Source organism: Ochotona princeps, chromosome 13, assembly GCF_030435755.1.
Source record: "Ochotona princeps isolate mOchPri1 chromosome 13, mOchPri1.hap1, whole genome shotgun sequence".
In the NCBI taxonomy this organism is placed as follows: Eukaryota; Metazoa; Chordata; class Mammalia; order Lagomorpha; family Ochotonidae; genus Ochotona; species Ochotona princeps.
In genome coordinates this window covers 16,301,687-16,327,050 of record NC_080844.1, presented here as the reverse complement: position 1 = coordinate 16,327,050, position 25,364 = coordinate 16,301,687, and the positions used below count along the sequence as shown (strand labels likewise).

The 25,364-nt window shown below is 43.4% G+C and overlaps 1 protein-coding gene across 1 annotated transcript in view; it reads right to left on the bottom strand.

Moving 5' to 3' along the window:
- The window catches only part of LIPA (lipase A, lysosomal acid type), a 28,039-nt gene extending 3,001 nt beyond the window's left edge, over nt 1–25,038 (bottom strand). The window contains exons 1-8 of the mRNA XM_058671221.1: nt 25,016–25,038; nt 22,072–22,183; nt 20,790–20,907; nt 8,282–8,480; nt 7,091–7,200; nt 5,271–5,407; nt 3,286–3,432; nt 2,125–2,196 (exon numbers count right to left, since the gene is read on the bottom strand). Of these exons, the coding sequence (XP_058527204.1) occupies nt 2,125–2,196; nt 3,286–3,432; nt 5,271–5,407; nt 7,091–7,200; nt 8,282–8,480; nt 20,790–20,907; nt 22,072–22,176 (888 nt within the window). The 5' untranslated portion in view covers nt 22,177–22,183; nt 25,016–25,038. The remainder of the gene's footprint in view (nt 1–2,124; nt 2,197–3,285; nt 3,433–5,270; nt 5,408–7,090; nt 7,201–8,281; nt 8,481–20,789; nt 20,908–22,071; nt 22,184–25,015) is intronic.
- Between the last annotated feature and the right edge of the window lie 326 nt (nt 25,039–25,364).

Genomic DNA, 25,364 nt, shown 5'->3' with positions numbered 1-25,364 from the left:
ATAAAGGATGGTGCAAGTGCTTGGGCCCCCGAACGCATGTGGGAAACCCAGATGGAATTCCAGGTTCCTTACTTCAGTCTGGCCCGGCCCTGGCAGTTACAGCCATTTGGGGGGTGTTGCGGAATCAGCCGATGGAGAATCTCTGTACTACCCTCTCTTCCCTGTAACTCTGCCTTTCACAAATCTTGAAAGAAAAAAGCCCTTGAGTTGGGCTTCCACCCTCTTGCCTTCCTGGGGGCAAGAACAGACATGGAGGCGACCTGGCTGCAACCAGGCAGGCGGGAAGAGCAGCCCAAGGATGGCAGAGCTACAGTGTGGAGGGGCAGTCTCTGCATGACGTCATGCAGCTCAGCCTCAGCTGCTGCCACAAGCCTGTGCCACTGTGCTGTGCACATTAAGAGGAAGAAATGGTTTCTTTAGTAACTGAGTCTTGGGGTTTCCAGTACAGCCACTTTCCCATAACCAACATGATGCTGTTTATTACACAAAACGTTCCTAACAGGTGTGAGTGCTATGATCTTACCTTACAGCATAATCAAAAGATAATAGCAGAATAGTAGTTATTGCTGGGAAGTAGACATAAAAGTGATTATTTCACATATTGTCTGAAATCCCATCAAACATATATTAAATGTAGAATAGACATTATACTGAATATCCAAATTAAGAAAACCTTCTAAAAGATCCTACTAAATGCACACTTTGGCTTTCCTTATATAAAGCAGTAGATGTCAAGCCAGGGAAGAGATTAGATTCACCTGATGTCCATTAAAATGCATGTCCAGGACACAGCCCAGGCATTCAGATTCTGGCAATTGCATGTTTAAAAGCACTCTAAATAATCCTGACCTGTTCATACTCTTAAGAGGAATAGAGAGAGTAAAGTCTTGGCTTTGTGGTCTCCAAAATTCACCAGGTGTATATGAAAGTAGGAAACTGGGCAAACCAGATTTAAAAGCCCAGGGAATAATTGGATCTTAGAATTGTTAACAAGTGAGTGTTCATTATTTAAATAAAAAGTGAACTTCTAAAGATAGTGTGACCACCCTGGCCTTTAAGAGCACCCCAAACTCAAACCATGGAGGCCTTCATACCCCATACCTCAACTGCAGTCCTTGCCTCCCACCATCACGGCCTTGCCAAATCCCAGCAGAAACCACTGCCAGCAGGCACTGGAACTGCCTTGTGGAGCAGCCCAGAGAGAAGCAGCCTCTGGCCAACTGCACAAAGGAAGGCTAACCAAGCACAAGCTCTGTCAAACAGCTGCACAAAGCAACTATTCTATTGACACAGGGATGGCAGTGTGAGTGGAAGGTTAAAGGGCAAGGCTGCTTTCTGCAGGGAATCCAGACTTCGGAAATGTTTGTGGACGCATTTCGGTGTGGTTAGAACCTACAGCTGCAAGGTCACAGCTGGGCCAGAGAACAGCCCACAGCCTGGATGCCAGCCAGTTGCTCGGTAACAAGTATTGACACAGGATCATGACTAGTCCAACAGCTCTCCAGCAAACGTAGTAATCAACCCAGATCTGAGACCCCAAAAGGTTGGGCAACATTGAACAGCAGGTTTAGAACACCATGGTTTCAATATTCCCAAGGGCCCCTGGAAATTTAGATTTAGAGGGCCGTTTGTACTTAGATGAAGGAAGTGACTGGTCCCATATGGGCTCCCGCGGACCACTCAGCTGGCCACAGTGGACAGCTCTGTATTGGCCTTCTAGCCGGCCCAGCCACCTTCCAGGCATCTCTTACACACACCAGCGTCTGAGGTGACAGAAATTGGGCCTTATGAAGAATGTCCACTCAGTGGGAGAATAAAAAAAAAAAAGTTAGGAGGGTTTAGGGAACAGGGAGCATGAAGTGACAACCCAGGTCCTTCCTCACTCGCATGGAGAGGGGTTTATGATGCTCACTGCCACACTGCTGACGTGTCAGACTCCTGAGGTAACTGGGAACTGGGAACCTCATGTGCCCCTGGGAGAAGGACTGGGGCCATCACAGCAGGGGCCCTGGGGCAGGGAAGCAGACGAGGTTCCGAGTAAGGTCTGCAGAGGAGAGCTCCATGAGACACAAGGCCCTGCTCACACTGACTGGGATGAGCCCGACTGCTCTCCTGGATGCATACCTGGCTCCAGTGCAGCACATTCTGCACAGAGGTTCCGGCAGGACAGTGCGCTGCATAGACGTCCACCCTGGACTGCAAGAGAAACAGAGAACGGTGCTACAGAGGCATGGATGGCAAGTAACATTACAGTTGACCCTTCAAACCAGGACAAACCACAGAGCCAGAAGTCCAAGAAGTACGACAAGCATTAAAACAAACAGACAAACAAAACCTTATTGGACTATAAACATGTCCTATGAAAGCCTATATAACCACTCAGAGTAGCTGTGAGGCAAACGCAGTCACATCGTTAAGAGGGGGACTGTACAGGCTGAGCTGTATCTCACTTGTTTTCTTCTGTCTGCTTTCTTCTTGCAAAAATAATAAAAACAACAACAACAATAATAGCCTACTTTAAAACTTTAAAATATTCCCTAGAGAGCCTGTAGTGGTAGCCTAATGCTGGGGTCCTCGCCTTGCATGCACCAGGATCCCATAGAGGTGTTGGTTCGCATCCCAGCTGCCCATTTGTGGCCTAGCAAAGCAGTCGAGAATGGTCCAAAGCCTTGGGACCCTGCACCTGCATGGGAGACCTGGAAGAAGCTCCTGGTTCCTGGCTTTGGATGGGCTAAGCTCTGGCCATTGTGGCCAGTTAGGAGTAAATCAGCAGATAGAAGCTTTTTCTCTTTGTCTTTTCTTTTCTCTGTAAATCTGCCTTTCCAAGAAGTATATATACAGCTTAAAAAACAAAATGTTCCCTAGAGCCCTCACTGTAGGAATTCTTAAAAACTACATAATTGAGAAACAGCAGCTTACTACTGACTAAATAAACACACATGTATGTGTGCACGTATGTAGTATATGTATGTGCACAAATGGCTATTCTAACCTTAAACACTCTTACAGTGTTGTTGCAAAAGAAATAAATCACTGAAATAAATATTGATGAATACAATGACTTAAACTGCGACAGCCCTCCTCATTCAGGAGTCTATTTGGGTTTCAGGCTGGAAGCTGACAGCAGCAGGCCTAAGACTGGCAACAGGTGGCGCTGCTGGACCACACTGAAGGCCCTTTAGCGCTCCACTAAGGTCGCTTGTCTCAGGTCCCTCAACACAAAAAAGCCCACATGCACAACAAGGTCAGAGAGTCTCAATCAAGTCTTGTTAGCAATATACATACCATATTTAAATTCCTCTCATTAAATCCACACAGAAGAAAAAAGATATTTGCACAAAGCTCCTTCAGAATGACATGGGTGCAAACGTGAGTGCTCAGCCACTTCAAAACGTCATTCTGGGGTAGGAATTCCTTGCTCCCAAACATGTCCTACAAAATGGAAAGAACATATTACACCTCAGCCTTTCCTCCTGGGGTGTGGGCCCCCAGACGCCCTGGAAGCAGAGGTGACATGAGCATCTCTTGGCAGCAGAACAGACACCAGTGGCCACCTTTGGCAGCATGGTTAGCTTATGGTACACATGGGCATTTTTAAGTCTCAAAACAAAAACACGGAGGTGAACAACCTAATTAGTTTTGGGGGCACTTTCAGGATGGGAAATGGTCTTCATGATTATCCAAATGCCAGATTGTTCAGCTTACATCAGAAACCACAAGAGTCTCTCATCACACAGATTTCTGGGCTCATTTTAGATTTCACAAAACACCATCTCCAAGGGAGGATGGAGGAAGGAGACAGAGGGTCGAAGAAGAGGAGCAGGAGTGTGCATGGTAGTCAAACTACTAAATCAGTCTCACACACTAAATTACAAACATGTATTTCTATGACACAGCAGTTTCAATTCTCGGTCCCCACTCTATGATGGACCCTTAAAAAGGCAAAAGACATGACAACAACACATTAGCAACAACTCGAATGTTTATAATGAAAGTGAATGCTCTGACATGTCTTCTAGGGCACTAAAGGTGAATGTGGGCAGATGGGGGTCGCCTCTTTTCTGTATGCCCATCCTTAATGTGGTCACTGCCACAGGGAGTCTCACCTTACATCAGAGTCGGGTTTGAGATCGGGGTATGGTTCCTATTTCCTGAGTGTCTTTGAAATGGTTCATCAGAGATGGCATCTCTGATTCTAAGTGTAGTTACGTGCCATTTAAGGACAGAGATGTATTCTGGGATATGTGCGGTTGGGTGATTTTGTCACTGAACTAATATCACAGAGTGGTCACACAAACCCCATGCGTTGAGACATAACCAATGGAAGATGTACGAGGCTGCTGGCAGTTAACACAGCCCACTATTTCACAGTAACCTTCTTCTGCAGTGGAAACCTAGTTTAAAATACTAAGTAAAAGTATAGTAAGCACAGCAACACCGCTGGTTATTATCATTATTGAATATCACATGCTACATGTATTGCATGTGCTGTACTTTTATATAATGGGCAGGGCAGAGTTTGTTTACCTCAGCAATGCCTGAAATTTGTGAGCAGTACATTGCATTATGACATTGCAAGGCAGCAGGAATTTTTAAGCTCTACCATAACCTTACAAAAAACACGTCAAATAAGCAATCTACCTTTGACAGAAGTGCTGCCACACAGCACAAGACTGCACACACTTCTGTATCAGATGCTGTGTATGTGAACACATTATACATAAAACACATATAATGCATGTATAATGGACCATGTGGCCTCAGTTGGCTTTAAAAAGCCTTCTCATGTCAGCTGATGGCTTCTTGAGCAGAGCTTGGGCAGCCACGCTGTAGGATTGAGCTTGAACAAAGTCACTGGTTTCTGTTTATTATAAGATATAATAAAACAGTTCCTTAAGATCACCTTCATTGTGGCTGAAGACAAGCACATGGGAGAAACATACTTTGGGTCTCTCATTCCCTGAATATTGTTGTGTATGCCTAGCAGGAGTAAATGATCTTCCCAGACTGTGTGCGCCATCTTTGTGAAGTATACATGGGAATGCTGTCCCGTGTTGGCCCTGACTGTGTGTGCTGCAGCTGCAGGCCGTGAGCTACCTGCTCTGACTTGCCTGGCCTGGAGGCAGTGCAGACAACCAGGAGGAGAAAAAGCTACTGTTTCACTGGCAGCAAGCTGCAGGAGGAAGGCACAGATTCTCCCTCCAAGAGTCAATTTTTCAGATCTGATGAGGAAATCTGTGAGGAGGGGAAGACAGGGCATGGCCAAGTACCTTAATGAGCGGCTCTGGCAATTCTCCGATTTTGGCTAGAGGGCTGGTACAGAAATCAAGTGAAACCACAGGTGCCAAGGCAAAAAACATTTTAATCCTTTTGGCCACCTCAGGGAGCTGTGAAAATGCTATAAATCCTGTGGGAACAAAAGGAAGAAAATAGGTACTCCATCTTCCAGAACTTTCTTAGCAACCGCAGGGATGATTATCCCCACACTTTTTTAGAAGCAGCCAGAGAACCAAGCAAGCCTCTCTGGGAGGCAAACTACTTGAAATGAGCAACCCTCAACTGTGTATGCAAACACTGAACTGGATCAAGCTAGTGAAACAAGTACTTGTTAAGTGCTTGTTCTAAATCTCAACCTAGACATGCACTGGATCCAATCCAGTCTGTGAGAACCAACAGATCTTCATGTCCACAGCACTGATGTGCTAACAGCTCCAGCACCTCCTTCTCCTGTTCCTCCATGCCTGCACACAAGTCCCAGAGTACCCAAAAAAATCACGACTCAAAAGAACTCACACTTTTACAATTTCCTGGTTCCAAAATATCTCGTAACCCTCTCTCAGCTCACCTCTCCCTACTTGGACAGATGCTTTATAAAGTAGAGGGGTGGGCTTGGCATGGTAGCCTAGTGGCTAAAGTGCTTGCCTTGAACATGCCAGGGTCTCATACAGGCACCAGTTCAAACTCCAGCTGCCCCACTTCTCATCTCGTGGTCTGGGAAAGCAGTGGAGGATGGCCCAAAGCCTTGGGACCCTGCACCCATGTGAAAGACCCAGAAGAAGCTCCTGGCTCCTTCCTGGCTTTGGATTGGCTCAGCTCTGGCCACTGTGGCCACTTAGGCAGTGAACCAGTAGATGAAAGATCTTTTTCTCTGTTTCTCTTTCAGGAAACCTGCCTTTCTAATAAATATAAATAAATCTTTAAAAAAGAGAGATAAACTGCACAAGTAGACAAGTCACCTAAAAATAAGGAATATAAAAAAGAATGTCAAAGAAAGAATATTTCACTGTGTTGAAATATCACATGGTATTCTATAAAAAATATGCTTAGTACTACATATTACTCAAAAAAAGGAACATTAATGGAGATGAATAAACTGTACATTCTGCAGATGAAGCAACAAAACCTATATACTGAGAGCCTTAAAAACATAGTGCTTTTAAGAGCAACTATCTTTTCAGGAATGTATTTTGTGGAGATCATGTGACACAAAGCTGTTAGTCACAGTAAACATGAAAAAGGAAAACTAAATCAATCATGGCATTGTTCCCTGGCCCTCCACTGGAGAAGCCTGCTTGAAAGATTTACGTACAGTTCCTATTTTCTTTAAATTTTGCTAAATTTTCCACTTGTCCTTATAATAAATTCACATTACTTCCAGAATTAGCATAAAATTAAAATGCATCAAGCGTGGAAAATCTGTAAATAAAGTATAGATTGCCAGCTTTCAGTAACACTCCACTTATCTTTGAAAGTCTGTGTGTTTCCTTATTTCCTTTTCTGTGACTTTAGAAAACCTGTTTCCTACTCTCACAGCCCCAGGTTACATAAATGGGAAAACTCCGAGTAGCATGTGGCTTACATTGACATTTTTAAGAGAACCAGCCACCATGTTTAGAACTTTATACTAAAATCTCAACTTCCATAAAAGCCTACCATCAACATTTCTTGTCTTATTAATTATCTCAGCTTGGTCCCTTAAAGTTTTGAAATAACATTTTAAAAATATTTACTTCATTTTTTAATAACAAATGCAAACCACCCACTTACCACTTAAAAATAAATCACCCACTTATCTTTATTCCATACATACCTATTGTGGTGCCTTGAGAATGACCCACATAATATAGCTGTTCTTGGCCAGTTTTATTCATTATGAAGTTAAAAGAAGCTGGTAGGTCATATTTGGCCATCTCATCAAAACTGTAATCCAAATAAGGAACTCTTTCATTGAAATAGAACAACACAAAAGCCCAAAGTACGCGTTTGGATACAGGACCACAAAATGAGCATAGCAGGAAAAGCCAACACTGAGTTCAGGAAACTGAATGTTACCAGGACAGAGTTCCTTGGGATCTTCAGCTTCCTGCCAAAGGTAACCACTGTCCTGATTTTTCATATCATAAATCAGTTTCACTAATTTGGAAGCTTTTTTTGTGAGTATTTTTCCACCTCTGGCTTAATTCAGGGTAGCGGAGAAACCTGAAGCTTGCTCACTTGCTTTCTATTACGCAAATGACCACACTCTGTCCATCGACTAGCAGGTGTACTTGGGTAGTTTTGACTTTTCACATATTATAAACAATCACATGATAGCTATGTTGCTTTACATAGGTCTTAATAAAGACTCTCATTCTTGTGTTTCACATCCTTAGGATGGCTTTGGTGTTACAAATGAGAAGCAAACCCAGGAGTCCACAGTGCCAACCTTCTCTAATACCTGACACCAAGACAGCCCTGGGTCCGAGTGTGGAGCCAAGGGAAGGAGCCTGTGTGTGTAGATCTGCCATCAGGCAGACAAGATAGTTGATACCAACTGCTAGCACTGAGCCTGCTCTTCTGCCATATCTTCTCCTTCAAGATCCCCATAATCTCAGGAGACAAGTATTTATAATCTCCAGTTTCAAAACACAGAAACCAAGACAAAGAAGGCTTACGCAACAGACTCCATGTCAGACAAATATTAACCAACAGAGGCACAAGTAAGACTGACACAGATGAGGAGACTTTCTGGGAAGATCAAAGTGATGTTAGAGTACAGGCTTCTAGAACATGTGGAACATCTTACCCAGCAGCTCTTGCATTACCAGAAATGACAAAATGACCCTCAACTAATTCAATCTTTTTATATTTAGTTATAATCTGCTTTACTGCCTGCTATTAAGCTTCTCACAAGACAGCAGCTGCTCCTCTCAGACTAGCTCAGTGTTACTCATTTCTCTGCTGACAGCCATGTATCTGATCTAAGGGGACAAAGGCCCATGACATAATCCCTGCACCTCACCTGAAAGCCCAGAACTCATCCTCTGTCACTGGAAGAGTCTTGTGTTTCCGAGACCAGGTGTTTCCCCGGCTGTTCCCCATCCACACGTCAAAGCCAGCATCAGCCAGAATGAAGCCCAGGCTGCTGTTGGCAAGGTTCGTGACCCAGTTACTGGAATCTGCCAGCAAGCCATGTTGCAGGAAGACAACTGTTCGTGGACCTGAAAAGCATTCATGATTAGAAGGTAGCAATGCCATTCTTTGAAACATATCATACTAAACAAGTAATTCCCAAGGGATCCCAAAGCCCATAATGAAACAGAAACAGATTAAAATGTTAAGGTAGCAATGTACTCTTATTTGACATTAGTAAAACCATGAAGACATTTTAAAATATTACAGGCAAGGAGGCAACAAAACAGGATTACTGTTGCACGTCTAGTAACAAAATACACTGACTTCACCAACAAAGGAAATTTTTAATAAATTTGTAAGAACTTACAAAATGTTTCTACAATTTACTCTAATAATTGCATTTCTCAAGTAAGTCTCAATAAAACAACTCCCTCCCCAAAAAGATGATACATAACGAGATAATGAGATAACACTACACATTCACAAGAATATTCAAAATCTTAAGCCACTGACAAGACTAATCACCACCAAAAAATGGACCAGTAGGAACTCTAATTCCTTACAGGTAGTATTACAAAATAGTACAAGTTCCTTAGAAGACAGTTTGACAGTTTCCTGTAATACTAAACACACTCTTATCTACAGTCCAGCAATTATGCTCTTTGGTGTTTGCCCAGAGGAGTTGGAAATTTATGTCCACACAAAAGCCTGCACATGGCTGTTTACTCTGACAGCTGCTACAAGTTGGAAATAACCAAGATGGCATTCAGTAAATGAGTGGATAAATTGTGGTGCATCTAGACAACTGAATATTATTCATCCCTAACAGGGAATGAGCTATTAAGTCGGGAGAAGTCATGAGGAAAACTTCAAAGTTTATTACTGAAAAAGTCAATCTGAAAATGCTACATTCTAGAGGACACTCTAGAAAAAGGTAAAACTGGAGAGACAATGAAAAGTTCTGTGGTTGCCAGGAGTGAGGAACATGTAGAGAGGCCTGGTATAGGAAATCTCTGTACCTTCTAAGCAATTTTTCTGTGAACTAAGAACAACAACAACAAAAAGGATAAAACTTTCAAGTTGATCAAAATGGTAAATTATCACACTATATAAATTCATAAGGACATTTTAATGTGTTGCGTATGTCAGTTTATTTTACATTTTGTCCATATTTTGTATTGAGATTCGGATACAGCAAGAAAAAAAGACTTGGAGGTCAATGATATCTGACCTCACTCTTTTTAACAGGTTGAGACCATTCAGTCATGCAACAAACAGACCTCTATTGAGTCCTAACTTTGTGTGCAAAGGTATTTCAAAACGTATGTAGAAAATGGAATCAAAAATTTTGAAGTCTATGTGGGTTTTTTCATGATATGCATTTCTCATGAGCATTTTAGAAATTCTTCACATGAACCTTACAGAGAATAAAATGTGAAATATTTTAGAAAAGCTCTTAGCAAAGCAACTGACATACAAAAAATTCAACATATACCAGCTCTTATCATGAAATCACTTAACCAGTGTGAATCTCAGTTCCATAAATAATTAAGAACAATAAATGAGACAACTAAGTATCTAGCACAGTGACTGACACATGCATGGGTCAAAGTAAGCAAACAGGAATTCTGTTTGCCTTCTGCCCATTCTTAATTACAGTGAAACACCAGAAATGACTAATCAAATGCGTGGTCAACCACATAAAGTACTATCCAGCTGGCACAATGACTAAACCATCAACGACAAGAACAGTGACAGCACACAAGTTTTTACATTGCTTTGAGGAGAAAAAAAGTAAAATACAAAAATTACAGACAGGTTATACTTTGCAAAACTATTGCACCGTAATGAGAAGGAGTCTACAGCATCAAGGGGAAGCAGGAAGAGTAATATCTCAGGATTATAAAATTGCAAGTGAATTGAAAAACAAGTTTCCAATGTAGTTAGAATCTTGTATTCAGTAAACGTTACGATAAACTTTCTGGAAGAAGTGTCCATAGAAAATAGTGACTGCTTTGATAAGTCTACCCCATTAACACACACACCCCAATTCAGAAATCTTGATCAGGGAAGTCATTGCGACAGAAACAACCACGTGTCATTGATGTGAGCCCATACCTTCAGAGCTACATGAAACTCCTCATCTCACAGCCTTGAGAGCTCATGCTGTGACATGGGCATATTTAACTTCTAAAAACAGTTTTGTTTATCAATGAGATTCAATATTGATTCCATATGAGCAGGGGAACCAAACCACAAAGAAACCTTCATTTTTGCTAATGTCCTAATACATACAGTCATCCACGGGTATCCACAGGGTATTGATTCCAGGAGCTCTTCAGATGCTCAAGTCCCTGATAGTAAATGGCGCAGTATGCAAACATGTGCACAACTTACACACCTCTTTCCAAACTCTAAGTCAGCTCAAGATTACTTATCATATGTAATAAATACAGGTGCTACACAAATAGTTACTATTACATTGTTTAAGGAATATTAATAAGAGAAATTATTGGTATAAGTTCAGTGTAAAAGCCAATTTTCCCAAGTATTTTTGATCTGTGGTTGGTTAAATGCATGGATATCAGCTTTGAGGGCTAATTAGATTTGATGATAAATTGTTTTTAAATGGCAGTTCCTCTGATGTTAGGTGACAACTATTGACCTACATGATGATGTGAATGCCCCTCATGTAGTGTTGTAGACCATCGGAGTCCTACTTCCCTCATCTGTTGAAAGAGTGGGACCTCCCCACCCCAGCCAGAATCCAGAAGGACTATGATTGAAAAAGATGATAAAACTGAGCCCTCCGCAGTGACAAGGTGATCGTTCAGCTGTGGCGGACACTAAAACACAAGCAGGTGAGCACAGAGGTTGCTCTGTGCACACTGCTTGCTTCCCAACATTCCTTTCACTGCTACCTGAACAAGACCACGTTTACCGTGAAAGTTCTATGTTCAAAACAGTGGAATAGATGCAGCATTTATGTGAATTTGTGACTCCTTGATTTCAACAAAGAACAAAATCAGTGGCGAAAATATGAAAAATAATAAAAACACCTTGAAATGATAAACCTCAGTGTGACAATAGTAATTACCGAAAACAGGGGTTAATGCCATGATAGAGTATGTTAAGCCTCTCCTCTGATGCTGGAATCTCATACGGATACCAGTTCGAGTCTCAGCTGCTTTATTTTCCATCCAGCTCCCTACTAATGTGCTTGGAAAAGCAGCAGAAGATGTCCCAAGTCCCTTGGGCTCCTGCTCCCACATAGGAGATCCAGAAGAACCTCCTAGTTCCTGGCTTGAAGATAGGCCCAGCTCCAGCCATAGTGGCCATGTAAGGAGTGAACCAACACACAGAAAATCTCTTTTTTCTCTCCTTTTTTCTGTAATTCTGCCTTTCTAATAAAAATTACTACATCTTAAAAATAATTATAATTTGTTTTTCAATAGTTGGCTCTAACAGAGCAGGAAGAAGGGGCTAATTTTTTGGCCCAAAGAGAGTAAGTGACTTTATCAGAGTCACCTATGGTAGTTAGCACAGAGCTGGGACAGTGGACCAGCTTAGAAACAGCCTTGCACAGTGCGGCTTCTCTGATGAGGCTAAAGTGTGGGTAGCAGCGTGGAGGGGATGCCTTGTGTTTGGACAATGAAGTAATGAGCCCACAACTTCGTGGGAGGAACATGACCAGGAGGGTGGGGAAGTTCCTGCTGCCTCCCAGACACTGACATCCTCTGTCATGCCACTAGTCCAGCTGAGACGCCTCCAAACTCAAAAACAGTTGTGAGAAACCAGCTGAGATCCTGGGTAGAACCGAAATGAAGAACAAGAGGAGGTTAAAGATGAAGTTATGTGGGGTTAGCATTTAACACGGAACTTACGACATGGTTTGGGACACCTACACCTACACCTCCTGTCAGTGTCTGGCCCAGCTTCACTCCTAATTCCAGCTTCCTGATAATGTGCATTCTGGGAGGCAGTAGGTCATGGCTCATTCACTTGGGTCCCGGGATTGAGTTTCTGGGGTGCCTTGCTTTAGCCTTGCTCCGGGTCCGGATATTCCAGGCATTAGGGGAGTAAAGCAGCTGATGGAACAAAAGTGGTGGGTGTGTAAGTTTCAAATACATTAAAGAAACAAATACAAATATGAAGACATTAGCATAAGACAGACCTTAGTTCTCACTAGCCAGGAACCTTGTTGGATTTACTCATCTGAACTACAGATGTCCTTTCCTAAAGTTACAGGACTGATACACTGGCTGAAAGGTAGGAAAGCTCAATATACAATATACGACACACAAATGCAATAAAATCTTAGAAACTAAGCATTGCAAAGATAGATGAAATAAACTAGTATTCTTCAGCTCAGAGAGTGTAACTACAGTCACAGCAAGAGCACACAAACATTGACTTTGTGTCAGCACTAAGTTCTTTCCACAACTCAGATCAGTCACCCCTGGGATCATGGCCCTGCAGACACACATGTATTCCCTGAACCTGTGAATATGCTACCCTATCTGACAACAGGGACCCTTCAGATGTGATTAAGGGTCCTGAGACATGGAGAGTATCCTAGATCATCCAGGTGGTCCCATGCAACCATAAGGATCCTCACAAAGGGTCAGCAACAGAGAAACAGGAAGGTGTATACCCTGAGTTCAAAATTCAGAGCTGAGAAGTGCAGGCAGCCTTTGGGAGCTAGCAAGAGCATGAAAACAGCCCTGCCAAGATCTCAGTACTCCAGAGCTATAAAGACAGGTGTACGGATTCCAGCCACTATGCACATAGCAATTTGTTACACAGCCATCAGACACTAATAGAGTCAGACACTGGATTTGAGTACATTGTTTTTCATAGGAGGACTCTAAGGCACACAGAGGCCAAAGAATGTGGCCATAGCTTCATATCCATCAATGGTAGAGACAGGATTCAGAAAAAGCAGTATTTCCTGGGCACAGCACCCACCATTCCCTGCCTAGCCTTGATAGGAAAGAGACAGCCTGGAAAATACATGGCTACAGGGCACCAAGAATGGTCTCTCAGCCTTGTTTCTAGCCTCTGGATTCTGCAATTCTGATGTCCCCGCCATGGGTGTCAGGGGTTGCGCAAACTCCCTTTTTTGAAGCATCAGCTGCAATTTGTGCATGTAGGCACTGAGTCTATCCTGTGACTTCCCAACCTGGGTGCTCATTAGAATCTCAGGGAAGGGCCTGGTGCGGTAGCCTAGTGGTTAAAGTCCTCGCCTTGAACACACCGGGATCCCATATGGGCGTCAGTTCTAATCCTGGCGGCCGTGCTTCCCATCCAACTCCCTGCTTGTGGCCTGCAAAAACAGTTGAGGATGGCCCAAAGCCTTGGGACCCTGCACCCGTGTGGGAGACCTGGAAGAAACTCCTGGTTCCTGGCTTCAGATTGGCTCAGCTCCAGCCATTGAGGCTGCTTGGGGAGTGAATCATCAGACGGAAGATCTTTCTGTCTCTCCTCCTATCTGTATAACTACTTTTCCACTAAAACTAAATAAATCTTAAAACAAACAAAAAGAATCCCAGGGAAACCTGGCCAGAGATAACACTTGTGGTCACTTGATTCCTACAGTCTTTTTTTATATATAATTTATTCCTTAATTACATTGTATTATGTGACACAGTTTCATAGAAACTGGGCTTCTCCCCTCCCCTCCCCAAACCCTCCCCCCATGGTGGATTCCTCCACCTTGTTGCATAACCACAGTTCAAGTTCAGTTGAGATTCCCTCATTGCAAGCATATACCAAACCTAGAGTCCAACATCTTATTGACCAGTCAAGTTCAACGGCTTCTTAGGTAGACCCTCTCTGGTTTGAAGACAGAGCCATCAGAGTATCATCCCGATCAATTAAAAGCTCCAACATACCATCAGCGATTCCCTACAGTCTTACTGAATACACTTCTTGAGTCATTACCCTCCACTGATGTTACACTGCTGGGAGAAAAGCAACCAATAGCTGGAGGGCATTCTGAACCTGGTTAATGCCAAATTTGTGTTAACTACACCAGTATGCCAACATAGTTGCTTCTTCTTTTTTTTATTTTTCTGAGCTGGGGCAAGGAGAAGGCTGGGTGGGGCAAGGTTGCAGTACCCATCAGTGCCTGTATGAGCCGGGACTCATGTCTGAGACAATGCCAAGCAGGGCTGCTGTTCCCACTGGCACACATGGGATCCAGGACTGGGAGCAGACCTCATACGGGATCTTGAGGAAATTCCTTACCAGTTTGCAGCTCCCTCTGGGGAGCAGGGGAACCAGGGATAGGAGCAGGCCAGGCCAGGCAAGGCTGTGTGGGTCAGGTCTGGGACCAGGTTGGGCTGGGCCAAGCCTCAGCTCCTGCTGACATGTAAGAGAGAATGAACTGTGGGTGGGTCATGCCAGGCTGGGTTGAAGTACTCCCCAGTATGAGCAAAGACCCAGGGCTGAGAATGGGTTTGGTAGAGGGACTCTGGGGACTACAGCTCCCACTGTTGAGTGTGAGAGCTGGGGCTGTAGGCAGACAAGGCTGGGCAAAGCTGCAGCATCCAGCAGCATGTATGTGGGCAGGATCTGGGAGCAAGCCAAGCTGGGCTTGGCTCCAGCACTTGCTTGTGCTCACAAGAGACAGAATGGATGTGGGAAAGGCCAGGCTAGGCCATGGCATTCACCAGTGTCACACAACAGCTGAGTCTGGGGATCGGCCAGGCTAGGCCAGGCTGTAGCAGCCATCAGTGAGGGCTGGAATGAGTGCAGGCCAGTCAGGCTAGGCTGTAGTACCTACCAGGACTGGGTGCTTGCCATATTAGTCTAGATAACAGCACCCAGTGCCACATACAAAATCCAGGCTTGGGAGCAGACCTAGTAGCAGAATTTGGGGAACTTCCCTGCTAATCCACGGTTCCCATTGGTGAGTGTGAGAGCCAGGGCTGGAAGCAGGCTAGACCATGCTAGGCTGTAGCAACCATGGGCACAAGTATGAGATGGGTGGGTGGGCATGGTCATTGCATAGCACTCACTAGCATGAGTGAGAGCCAGGACAGGGTGCAGGCCAGGTCTACTTGACATACAATACCTGCTTGCTCACATCAGGGCTGGGGGTGGGCTGGGCTAAGTCTTGGCTAGAACTGGGACTAGGGTCAAGGCAGGCTAAGCCAGGCTATAGCAGCAACTGGCACACTCAATATCCACAGTTGGAAACAGGTCTTACATTGGGATTCTCCTGGCCAAGCGTTGTAGCATGTCCCTGGGTCTATGGGTTCACCAAAGTAGACTTAGTCAACAAGCAGACCGTGGAAAAATTTTCTTAACTCTGGAGCAATAAAACTGACAATGTCTCAGGGCTACTGAAATCGCTGGAGTAATATCCTCAGAACACTCTTCCCCATGTCAGATTCTCCAGGGCATCATCAAATGACTCTCCCCATCGTTGATGTAGTTTGAAAGCAATGAGCAGCCCTCTCCCCTTCCCCACCTATGGACACAGGAGAAAAAAAAAAAAGATTGGAACATGTGTCCCAACCAACTTCTTCCATACCTGACCCTCTCCACCCTAAATCAGAGGCCCACGGGGGCGTACATCCCTCTCAACTATGTATATGATAATAAAAAGAAATTTTCAAAAAAGAAAATAATAATAACAAAAGAAGAAAACACTCCCTATCAAGGAGGACTGGATATGATCGCAATACATGAAACTACAACTCCCATTTGAACCAGGTAAGGCAAGTCACAGACCTATTTTATCTGGATGTTGATGATGCCACAAGCCTAGTTTATCTGAATGTCTTTCACAATAGAGGTGTGGGGATTTACATTTCTGATGTAAGAGATGAAAAAAATTAACAACCAAGAGAGGTTCAGCAAATCCCTGAGTTTTTCAGGTAAAGCAGTAGAGCTGTAACTTAACCCACAGGTTGGCAGCCATTCACAGGCCCACGTATAACTGCCAGAGAACAAAGCCTCTAGTCACCCATCTTAGGAGGTCCCCAATCTCTGTGGGCAATTTCTGACAACAGAAGCAGAGAATCCTTAATCTGATGTGGCCTTGAGCAAGGATCACTGTGAGGTTTCAATGCATTGTGAACAGCAGGAAGGCTGCCAGGACACATGATAGATACCTCATACTTCAGGCCAGAGCAATTACCGGAGGAGTGAGTCAGAAAAGACTTCGGATAGTTTTAGGTCCAATGAGGAAGACAGAGCTCAGGCACACCCAGCCCACAGTTTTTGTTCACTATCTTAACTGTTGTGAAATTAGCAGAGATCTCAGAGAATACATAGCCAGGGGCCTGGCCTAGTAGGAAAGGCTAGGAAAGCTGCCCTGAAGAAGTTATTTTTCAAGTTTGCAGACAGAGGAAGAATCAGAGTACTAACTGCCAGGAGAAGAAAGGGTGAGGAGAGTGGCCGGGGAGTGAGCAGGGCACACTGAGTACACTCTCATTTGCCAAACTGCCCCAGCCCCTGTACTCCAGCTACAACCTGGATATGTAAGACCAGCTGCCCAGCTGACACTGATTCAGGTTACTCCATTAGGCAAAGGAACCCTCACTGTCACCCAGCCAAGGTATGGATTAATGAACCGCATTTGCCTAGAACCATGGGTGGGGGATGGAGGCGGGCTAGTGTCATGGCTCAAGGACTTAATCCTCTACCTGCAAGCAAAAGTGTTGATATTCCATATGGGCATCAACTCATGTCCTGGCTGCTTCACTTCTTATCCAGCTCCCTGCGTATGGCCTGAAAGTAGTAGAGGATGGCCCAAAGCCTTGGGACCCTGCACCTGCATGGGAGATGCAAAGAAAGATTCCGGCTCCTGGCTTCAGATCAGCTCAGCTCTGGCCATTGCAGCCATTTCTGGAGTGAACCAGCAGAAGGAAGATCTTTCTCTCTGTCTCTTATTCTCTCTCTAAATGTGCCTTTCTGATAAAAAATATATAATATAAAAAAATCTCCAATAAACATTTTTAAAAAGAAGAACAAGAAGCATGGGAGGTGAGGCCTGTGGGGTTGGGTCGTGCCCTGCATGAAGTCTGAAGCTTATTAGCACACACTGAATTTGCTCCGTAAATGGTATTTGTAAAATGGAACAGTTTCTGAAAGGGAAAAAAAAAAAATCTGAAACTAGAAAGAATCTTTAAAAGAAACAAATCAAAACACAAGCCAATGATCTATCCTACCAATGACTGAAGCCACAAGCCACATTGTGAGTATATACCTATGACTCAAAGCTCAGGGGGCAGTCTCTGTCAAGGCCACAGTTGAAGAGCTGATTTTTTTTTCCTGGTCATTGTTGTTTGTTTTCCTCACAGTCTGGAAGCTGGCAACCTCTTTTCCAGGCCTTCCGAGAAGGAACTGTTCCTGTGCTCCCACAGGGCCATTAGTTGTATACATAACATTTTAACTACACAAGTGCCACTAATTGGTCAATTTCCCAGTTAGGCTAAGAGTAAATCTGTCCTGTATGTTGTTGCTATTTTATGCATTTCATACAAAAACAGCATCGATTTTCTTCTTTTTACTCAGTAAAAGATATGAGTATCATGAGATCAACTTACTCAATACTTATTACATAACACCACACTCTCCAGATCAAAGAACACTGAATTCTGTAGTCACATTGGCTGGGCCATTACCCTTCAACCTGGGGCAAGTATCTTTGCCTTCCTGAAAAAGCAGTCTCTCCCAGTAAAATCAGGGTGTTGGGCTAGAACACAAGTTCCCTAACTTTAGCATTTTATCTTGGAACCCACTAGAGGAGTGTGTCCAGGCAAGAAGCTGAGATCTTTCTGGTGCTAACATCCCATGATCTTCTGAAGTAAGGCTGAGCAGATAAATATAGAAGCACTTCCTTATAAATGATTAAGTTCTGAATTTCAGTTCCCTTAAGGGGTTACCAAAATGCAAGCCCTAGCTGAATCCTAGATAAGAAGGTTGCTGACTAAGTGGGAAAGAGCCTACATATACTCACTCCAAAGGCAGCCAAAAGCTACTACTGTACAGAATGGGGTGAAAGGTGCACACCACAGCAAGGACAGAATGTATATCTTAAGAAACTTAAATCACATAAAGCCATTTAGCATGGATAAGAACTGGGAGGCTGGCAGAGAAGAGGGCAGCTGGCAGAACTTACAAGAAGTCACTGACAGGACAATAGGCCAGCCCTGTGTTCATTAAAAATCTCCAATTATCTCCAAGGGAGGACACCTACAATCACAGGGGCCCACCACAGCATAGTTGAATGAGGAGCAACTTGGCTTCCACAAGGACTGCCGTAGCGACAAATTATTAACATGTTAACGTGTCCTGTAATTTCTTAGAAATGGTCTAGAGGAGGTGCCAGTGTTTTGGTACAGTGAATCAAGGCTCACTATCATCACATATTTAAGTGCCATTTCCAGTCCTACCTGCTCCATTTCTGATTCAGCTCTCTGCTCATGTGCCTGGGAAAGTTGCGGAAGATGATTCAAGTATTTGGGTCCCTGCCCACAACGAGGAAGACCCGAATGGAGTTATTGGCTCCTGGCTTTAGCCTGACCCAGTGCTGGTCACTGTGGAGACTCAGAGAATGAACTGACAGATAGAAAGAAGGACAGTCAAACAAACAAACAAAATCCCAATACAGGTATATGGCATTATTTTGAGGGCATATTAGAAGCATTAATTTATTAAATTATAAGCAGAGTGAATTTCCATTTTCCTTTTTCGTAATTCACTTAAAAAAAAAAAAGATTATTTATTTGAGAGACAGAGACACATGGAAAAACAGAACAGAGACAAAGATCTTTTGATGGCTGGTTCTCCCCCAAGATGGCTGCAATGCCTGGGACTGGGCCAGGCCAAAGCCAAGAACCCAGAATTTCTTCCAGGTCTCCCATAATGGGTACAGGGTCCCAAGCACTTGAACCATCCTCTGCTACTTTCCCAGTTTCATTAGCAGGGAGCTGGATCAGAAGTGGAACAGGCAGGTTTCAAATCAACAAATACACTGTATGTCAGCATCACAGGTGGAGGCTTTACCCATTATACCACAATACCAGCCCCTGTAATTCCCTTTTTTAATTCAAAAGGATAGCAGAACAGGGCTCTCTGTTTCTGAGCTTTTTTTCAGGTGCCTGAAGGAGGCCTTGGTTAAGGAAAGCAGTGTAACCTGGATTGCCCAGAGCAGAGCTGCCAGTATTTGGGAGTAGAGGACAAGAATGAGTCTACAGTTCCCAGCCCAGTTCATCGGGAGGATGATGGTGCTATTAATAGAAGAAGAAGTCCAGAGGGGAAGTGTCAGGCCTGAGAGGTTCCTTGTTCATTCTTGTTATCGTACTTTAAAGAAGGCAAAGTGACACCACACAGAATTACTCCAGTAAAAGTCAGCCAAGGGTCACTGATCCAGGTTCCTCTTTGTCCCAGGGCCACCCGGAGCATCAGAAAAGCACCTATGCAGTTTCTAGGAAAACTCAGTTCCTTTGCAGAGCTGAGTCTTTCATCAAGAATTTATTGAAAACGTCCCTCTGAAATCAGCTCAAAGCTAGTTATAGATATCCTTCCTGATCCCCAATGGGGGTGAGAGGGACAGAGAAGTAGGTTGGGTATCTAATACAAAGGCCAGATTCAACATAAATAATGTGTGTTGTCCATTCTGAAGACCAACAGTGTATACTTTCCCATCCTCTAACAGCTCTACCAAAAAAGATAAAGAGAAGAAATTTAACCGAATAGGATGAGAGAGTGAGCGTAACTAAGCCATTCCAGATCACTGAGTGTCTTTTGCAGATGAGGCTCTGAGACCCATGGAAGTGCACACACACAAGCAGTTAGGGCAGAGCCAGGTTCAGCACTGAGATCCTCCAGGTACAGGTCAAGCCCAAGCACACTGTCCTCCTACCTCCGGATACCACGTCTTCACCTGCAACAGGACTTGCAGGGTACATGGTTCTAAGTGCTGTACCTGCACATAGAAGGAATCTTAGAGCAGACACAGAAAAAGAAGAAATGTGCTTTTCCTGGGATTCTCAGTGCATTTAACTAGGATTCACACTGCTCATTTTATCAGCCTAAAAAAATTTCTTGTAAGATCCATATATTTGTCTCTTTAAAATGTATTTATTTGAGACACACGCATACACACACAGAGGTCCTATCTGCTGCTTCACTCCTCCAAAGCATGCAACAGCCAGGACTGGGTCATGTTAAAGTCAGGAGCTGGGAACTTAAACTAGTTCTCCCACACAGGTGGAAGAAATTTCACACTTTGGACCAACATTAGTGCCTATCAAGGTATGCACTGGCAGGAAGCCGCAGTCAGGATGGAGAGCAAGCAGGAACACTTTGATGTGGTACACAGGTGTCTCAATAACATTTCAAGAGCTTTGCTATTTTGTATGAGAAAATTCTCAAACCTTTGTCAGTATGGTTCTTCCTCCCATGAGGGATCCGGTGAAGGCTCAGAATGTATCCGTCTTGGGTCTCCACCGGGTATTCCTCAGCAGGATACCCCCGGTAACTGATAATTTCACTCTGAAGATAGAAAAAGATGTAAGTACTATGAGCAGATTCTGATGCAAATTCCATGAACAGACAGCTGAGAACAGCAGACTGCAGATGACATTTTCTGGGTTCTATGGAAGAAACTGTTACTAAAATTTTAATCTGTTCAATCTAGATGCCAACATCACTTTAAATGGGAAAAAAATTTACCAACTCACAGGTGTTTCGTTAAATGCGGTTTCATCATTCGGGATGCTCTATGCCAAGTACCTCTAACTTTATCATGGCTATGGGCCTCACTGTTCCCATTTTGCCTATCAGGAATAGAGTAACTCATTTCTTTCTTCTTACAGAAAACCACATAATCCTGTCAAATTAGAAAATATCTTCCTTATTTTAATAAGCCCATGCTGAGAAATAAAGCTTAACGATGTATTTGTTTTTAATCACTGACTAAAAAAATATTAAACTGGAGTACCAAGAGCTGGGAGTAAGAAAAATTGAAAAAGTAAGGAATTACGATAGATGTGCTTTCCCAGAAAGAAAGACCCACAGAGCAATTACTAATCAGGAGTTCCTGTGGGAAAGGGAAGACCGATTCTGCTACTCAAAATAGTTCATGTGTAAATAAGTGTCCATCATCCTCTCTTGAAAAGATATAATGTTTTCATTCTGCAAGGGGGAATATTTGTTACCAGGTCATACTCTCTGCACTAGCCAATCTCTGGGTTATTCAGCTGGGCCACTGCATCAGCTAGTTAAAGATGTTGCTTTCTTTAATATTTTATGTTTTCCCATTAGTTCAAACATAAATGAGTGTTGTTAAGATTTTTTTTTCTTTAATCACAATCTGGTTCAATGAATTCCAAAAGCAGCCCTCATGAGCAATGTCAATGAAGAGTTTAAACACGTTCTTACTGCCCTGTAAACAAACTGTGAGACTGAAAAATGAAATGAGTGAATAAAAAAAATGCATCTTACTAAGAAATGTATAAAAGTAAAATGAGGTTTACTAAATACATATTATTTGCTGGGCAAACTCCAGCTTACAGAAGCTAAGATTCCTAGAAAGTGAAAAACATAACAAGCTATAAAAAGATTAGAGTTCTGGCTCTGGATAGCCATATAACTGGACGAAGAAAGTAACATTTGTCGCAAAGGCATTCTAATTGCGCATGGCTTTCACATACTCACCACATTCATGTATACTTCAGGATCCACAGAAGTGAGCCTCCTTCTAGAGCCCTCAGAATGCAGTGTCCCAAGGACCAAACAGCTCACCAGCGCCAGGAGCTGCATTTTTATTCTGTATGAAACAGTCTATTGTTATTTGGCCAAATCTTACTAAACAAAAGTACCTTAGCAGATGAATAAGATTCCCAAGCATTTCTGAGCAATGTAGGGTGAGTAAAAGAGAAAGACAAACAGGAAACAAAAAATGAGAATTTTTTCCTGCTAAGATTCTCCGTACCTGTCACCCCCAAATAACACGTGACCTTCGGAAATGGATACCCACTTTCCTCCTAACCAGATTAAACAACTTGTTCCTTGCAGAAATAACAAAAGACAGAACTTAAAGCAGGACAGGTTGAGAAAGAAGAATATTCACAACATTATGGAACCTATTAATTTCCCATCTCTTCCCCTTCCCTTGTGATGAAAGCACTTTCTCAGTTGACATTAGCTATTGCCTCTTATCATCTATCCATTTCTGCTCTTGTGCAAAGTAAGGTCAGATTTGTCACTCAAGGTAAAAAAGTGAAATGAAACAAAACAGAGCCTAAGAGAGAAACAGAAAAGAAGAAGTCTTTTCTTCTCTCTCACTCTCTCTGAAACTCTTCCAACCATTAGCAAAAATCAGCTCAGTTGCTGGAAGCAATAGTTAAAGAATCACCAGAAAGAAAACATTTCAGAGATGAAAGGTGGTCCTCCTTCCCCTGAAGACATCCAGATGATTCAAGAAAAGCTGGGACTACACACAGCCCAGTACTCTCAAGTTGTAACACTAAACATGATTTTACATATATATATATATATATATATATATATATATATATATATATATATATATAATATATATATTCACATATATATACACACACACACATATATATGCATGCATTTATGCTCATACAATGACTGGTCTGAGGGTACTTCAAGTTCACACCAAATGAAATTGAAATTTATTTTTTTATTTTTAAAAGATTTATTTATCTTATTACAAAGTCAGATATACAGAGAGGAGGAGAGACAGAGAGGAAGATCTTCCATCCGATGATTCATTCCCCAAGTGAGCCTCAACGGCCAGTGCATGCCGATCCGAAGTCAGGAACCAGGAGCCTCTTCCTGGTTCCCAATGCATTGGGCCGTCCTCGGGTGCTTTCCCAGGCCACCAGCAGGGAGCTGGATGGGAAGTGGAGCTGCCGGGATTAGAACCAGCGCCCATATGGGATCCCAGGGCGTTCAAGGCGAGAACTTTAGCCGCTAGGCCATGCCGCCGGGCCCGAAATTTATTTTTTAAATTATGTGCTGCAGAAGATACTGAAATCTATGCATTCAATAGTGTTCAAAAAGTGTCCAAAAAGAACTGCATGGATTTCAATGCTTGCAATGAAATACAATTATCTTTTAATTTCCTCTTTCCACAAACTTCCTGAAGTCCCTTATTTATGTCTACAGCCAAAAACTGGAGAAATCCAGATGCCCCAAAAGAGTGAATGAATAAACCAATTATGGTACATACATACTACTCAACAACACAGATAAAACTCAAAATAATTAGGCTGACTGAAAACAGAAAAGTAAAAATGTATGAGCCTATTTATAGAAAGCTCTAGAAAGTGTAACTTGATCTATATTGAGAGAAAGTGATCTGGACAATAAGATGCTGGACTCTATGCATGGTATATGCTTGCAATGAAAGAAACAAGACTGGATTTGAACTGTAATACTGCAATAAGGTGGAATAATCCACCATGGGGGTAGGGCACAGGGAGGGGTTGGGGGAACCTCAGAGCCTATGAAACGATGTCATAAAATGAAATGCAATTTAAAAAAAAAAAGAAAGAAAGAAAAGTAGGGCCGTGTTGCCTGGAGAGAGAAGAAAGGGAGAAGGATGACAATGCCCGTGCATTGCTAGGGTGTGACACACAGGTTCATGCCAGAGAAGGTACTGATGGCTTCACTTCGCACATGCCAGAACTCACTCAGAAAACATGTACAGCTGAAATACATCCAGCCACCTTACAGCAACAATCCCTCTCTATTGCTGGGCTTGGTTTTCTCAGCCAAGACTTGTGCTTCAACTAAGTATTCCACAATTCTTAAGAAGCTTAAGAATTCTCAGGAAATTGCAAAATGAACTGATCTGCTTCTGTTGGTGAAATTTCTCCTGAAGTTATTTTCCCGGTTATTTCCTCTAAATTCTAAGACAAGACCAAACATCGGGTTGAGTTTTAACTGGCAAAGCAAGCCCATGGCACTGACCGATAAATTGGTAATTCTCAAGGGTACCTGTTACTGCAACTCCATATCCCCTCCCTCCTCCGAAGTCCGTTATCACTAGAGAATAAGAAGTACTTAAAAGGGAGAAAGCAGGGGTTAGTAACTGTTGCTTTCTTTCCCCAGCCTCTATTCTACGGAATCTGGACCGGTTATCCAGCCAAAGTAACAGCTTAAACTACTCTACCGTTTGTGCTACTCAGTGAACTAACTTGTCAGAAAACATTATGTTCGTTCCTCTGCCACTTAGTCAAATCATGGTGCGAATCATTCAAAGGAGGGAAAAAACCCTCGAAGTTGGATTCCTGTTGTTTCTGTCCTAGACCTTTGCAGCACAGTCACCTGGGTCTTCTGACTCTTTAACAATACAGGCAGTGTTTGCGCTCATTCACTCCAAAGCAAGGTAGAGCCTGAGTCTGATTCTACCTGCCAAAACGTAGCAGATACCCAACACAGATACTGGGTTGGGGAGGGGGAAGAAGAGGGTGACGAGGTGGCCCAACAATTCAGGGGCAAAAGAAAAGTGCAGCTTTCCGTTCAGCTTTCTAGGGATAATACCAACAAGAATCATTACGGCTCCTGCGTAACCTCCGCGCCAGGAACCGCCAGCAGCGCTTGTAAAGTCCCTTGCACCCACACTAAGTTCTGAAGGTAAAGCGCCAGGCTGCAGAATCGCTAGTATTCAATCAAGACCCCTATCTGTCAGGCAGACTCTCTGCAGGGAATAACGGGAAGCAAGGCGGAGGCGCAAGAAAGGGGAGCTGGGAGCAAAACGCCCCGGCTGTCCCTGAGGGCAAGGGACTCTGCAACTCTCCTGGAACCGGAGCGCGCGCTCAGGAAAGAACGGACAGCTCCGGAGCGCCCGGATCTTTCCAGATTGCCTGCCAGGCACCTCCAGCCGCAGGCAAAGCACCCACAGACACCCACACACAACGCGCCAGGATCCAAGCAGATAGCCGCAGGGCGCGAGGGTTGCGCCCTGTGGA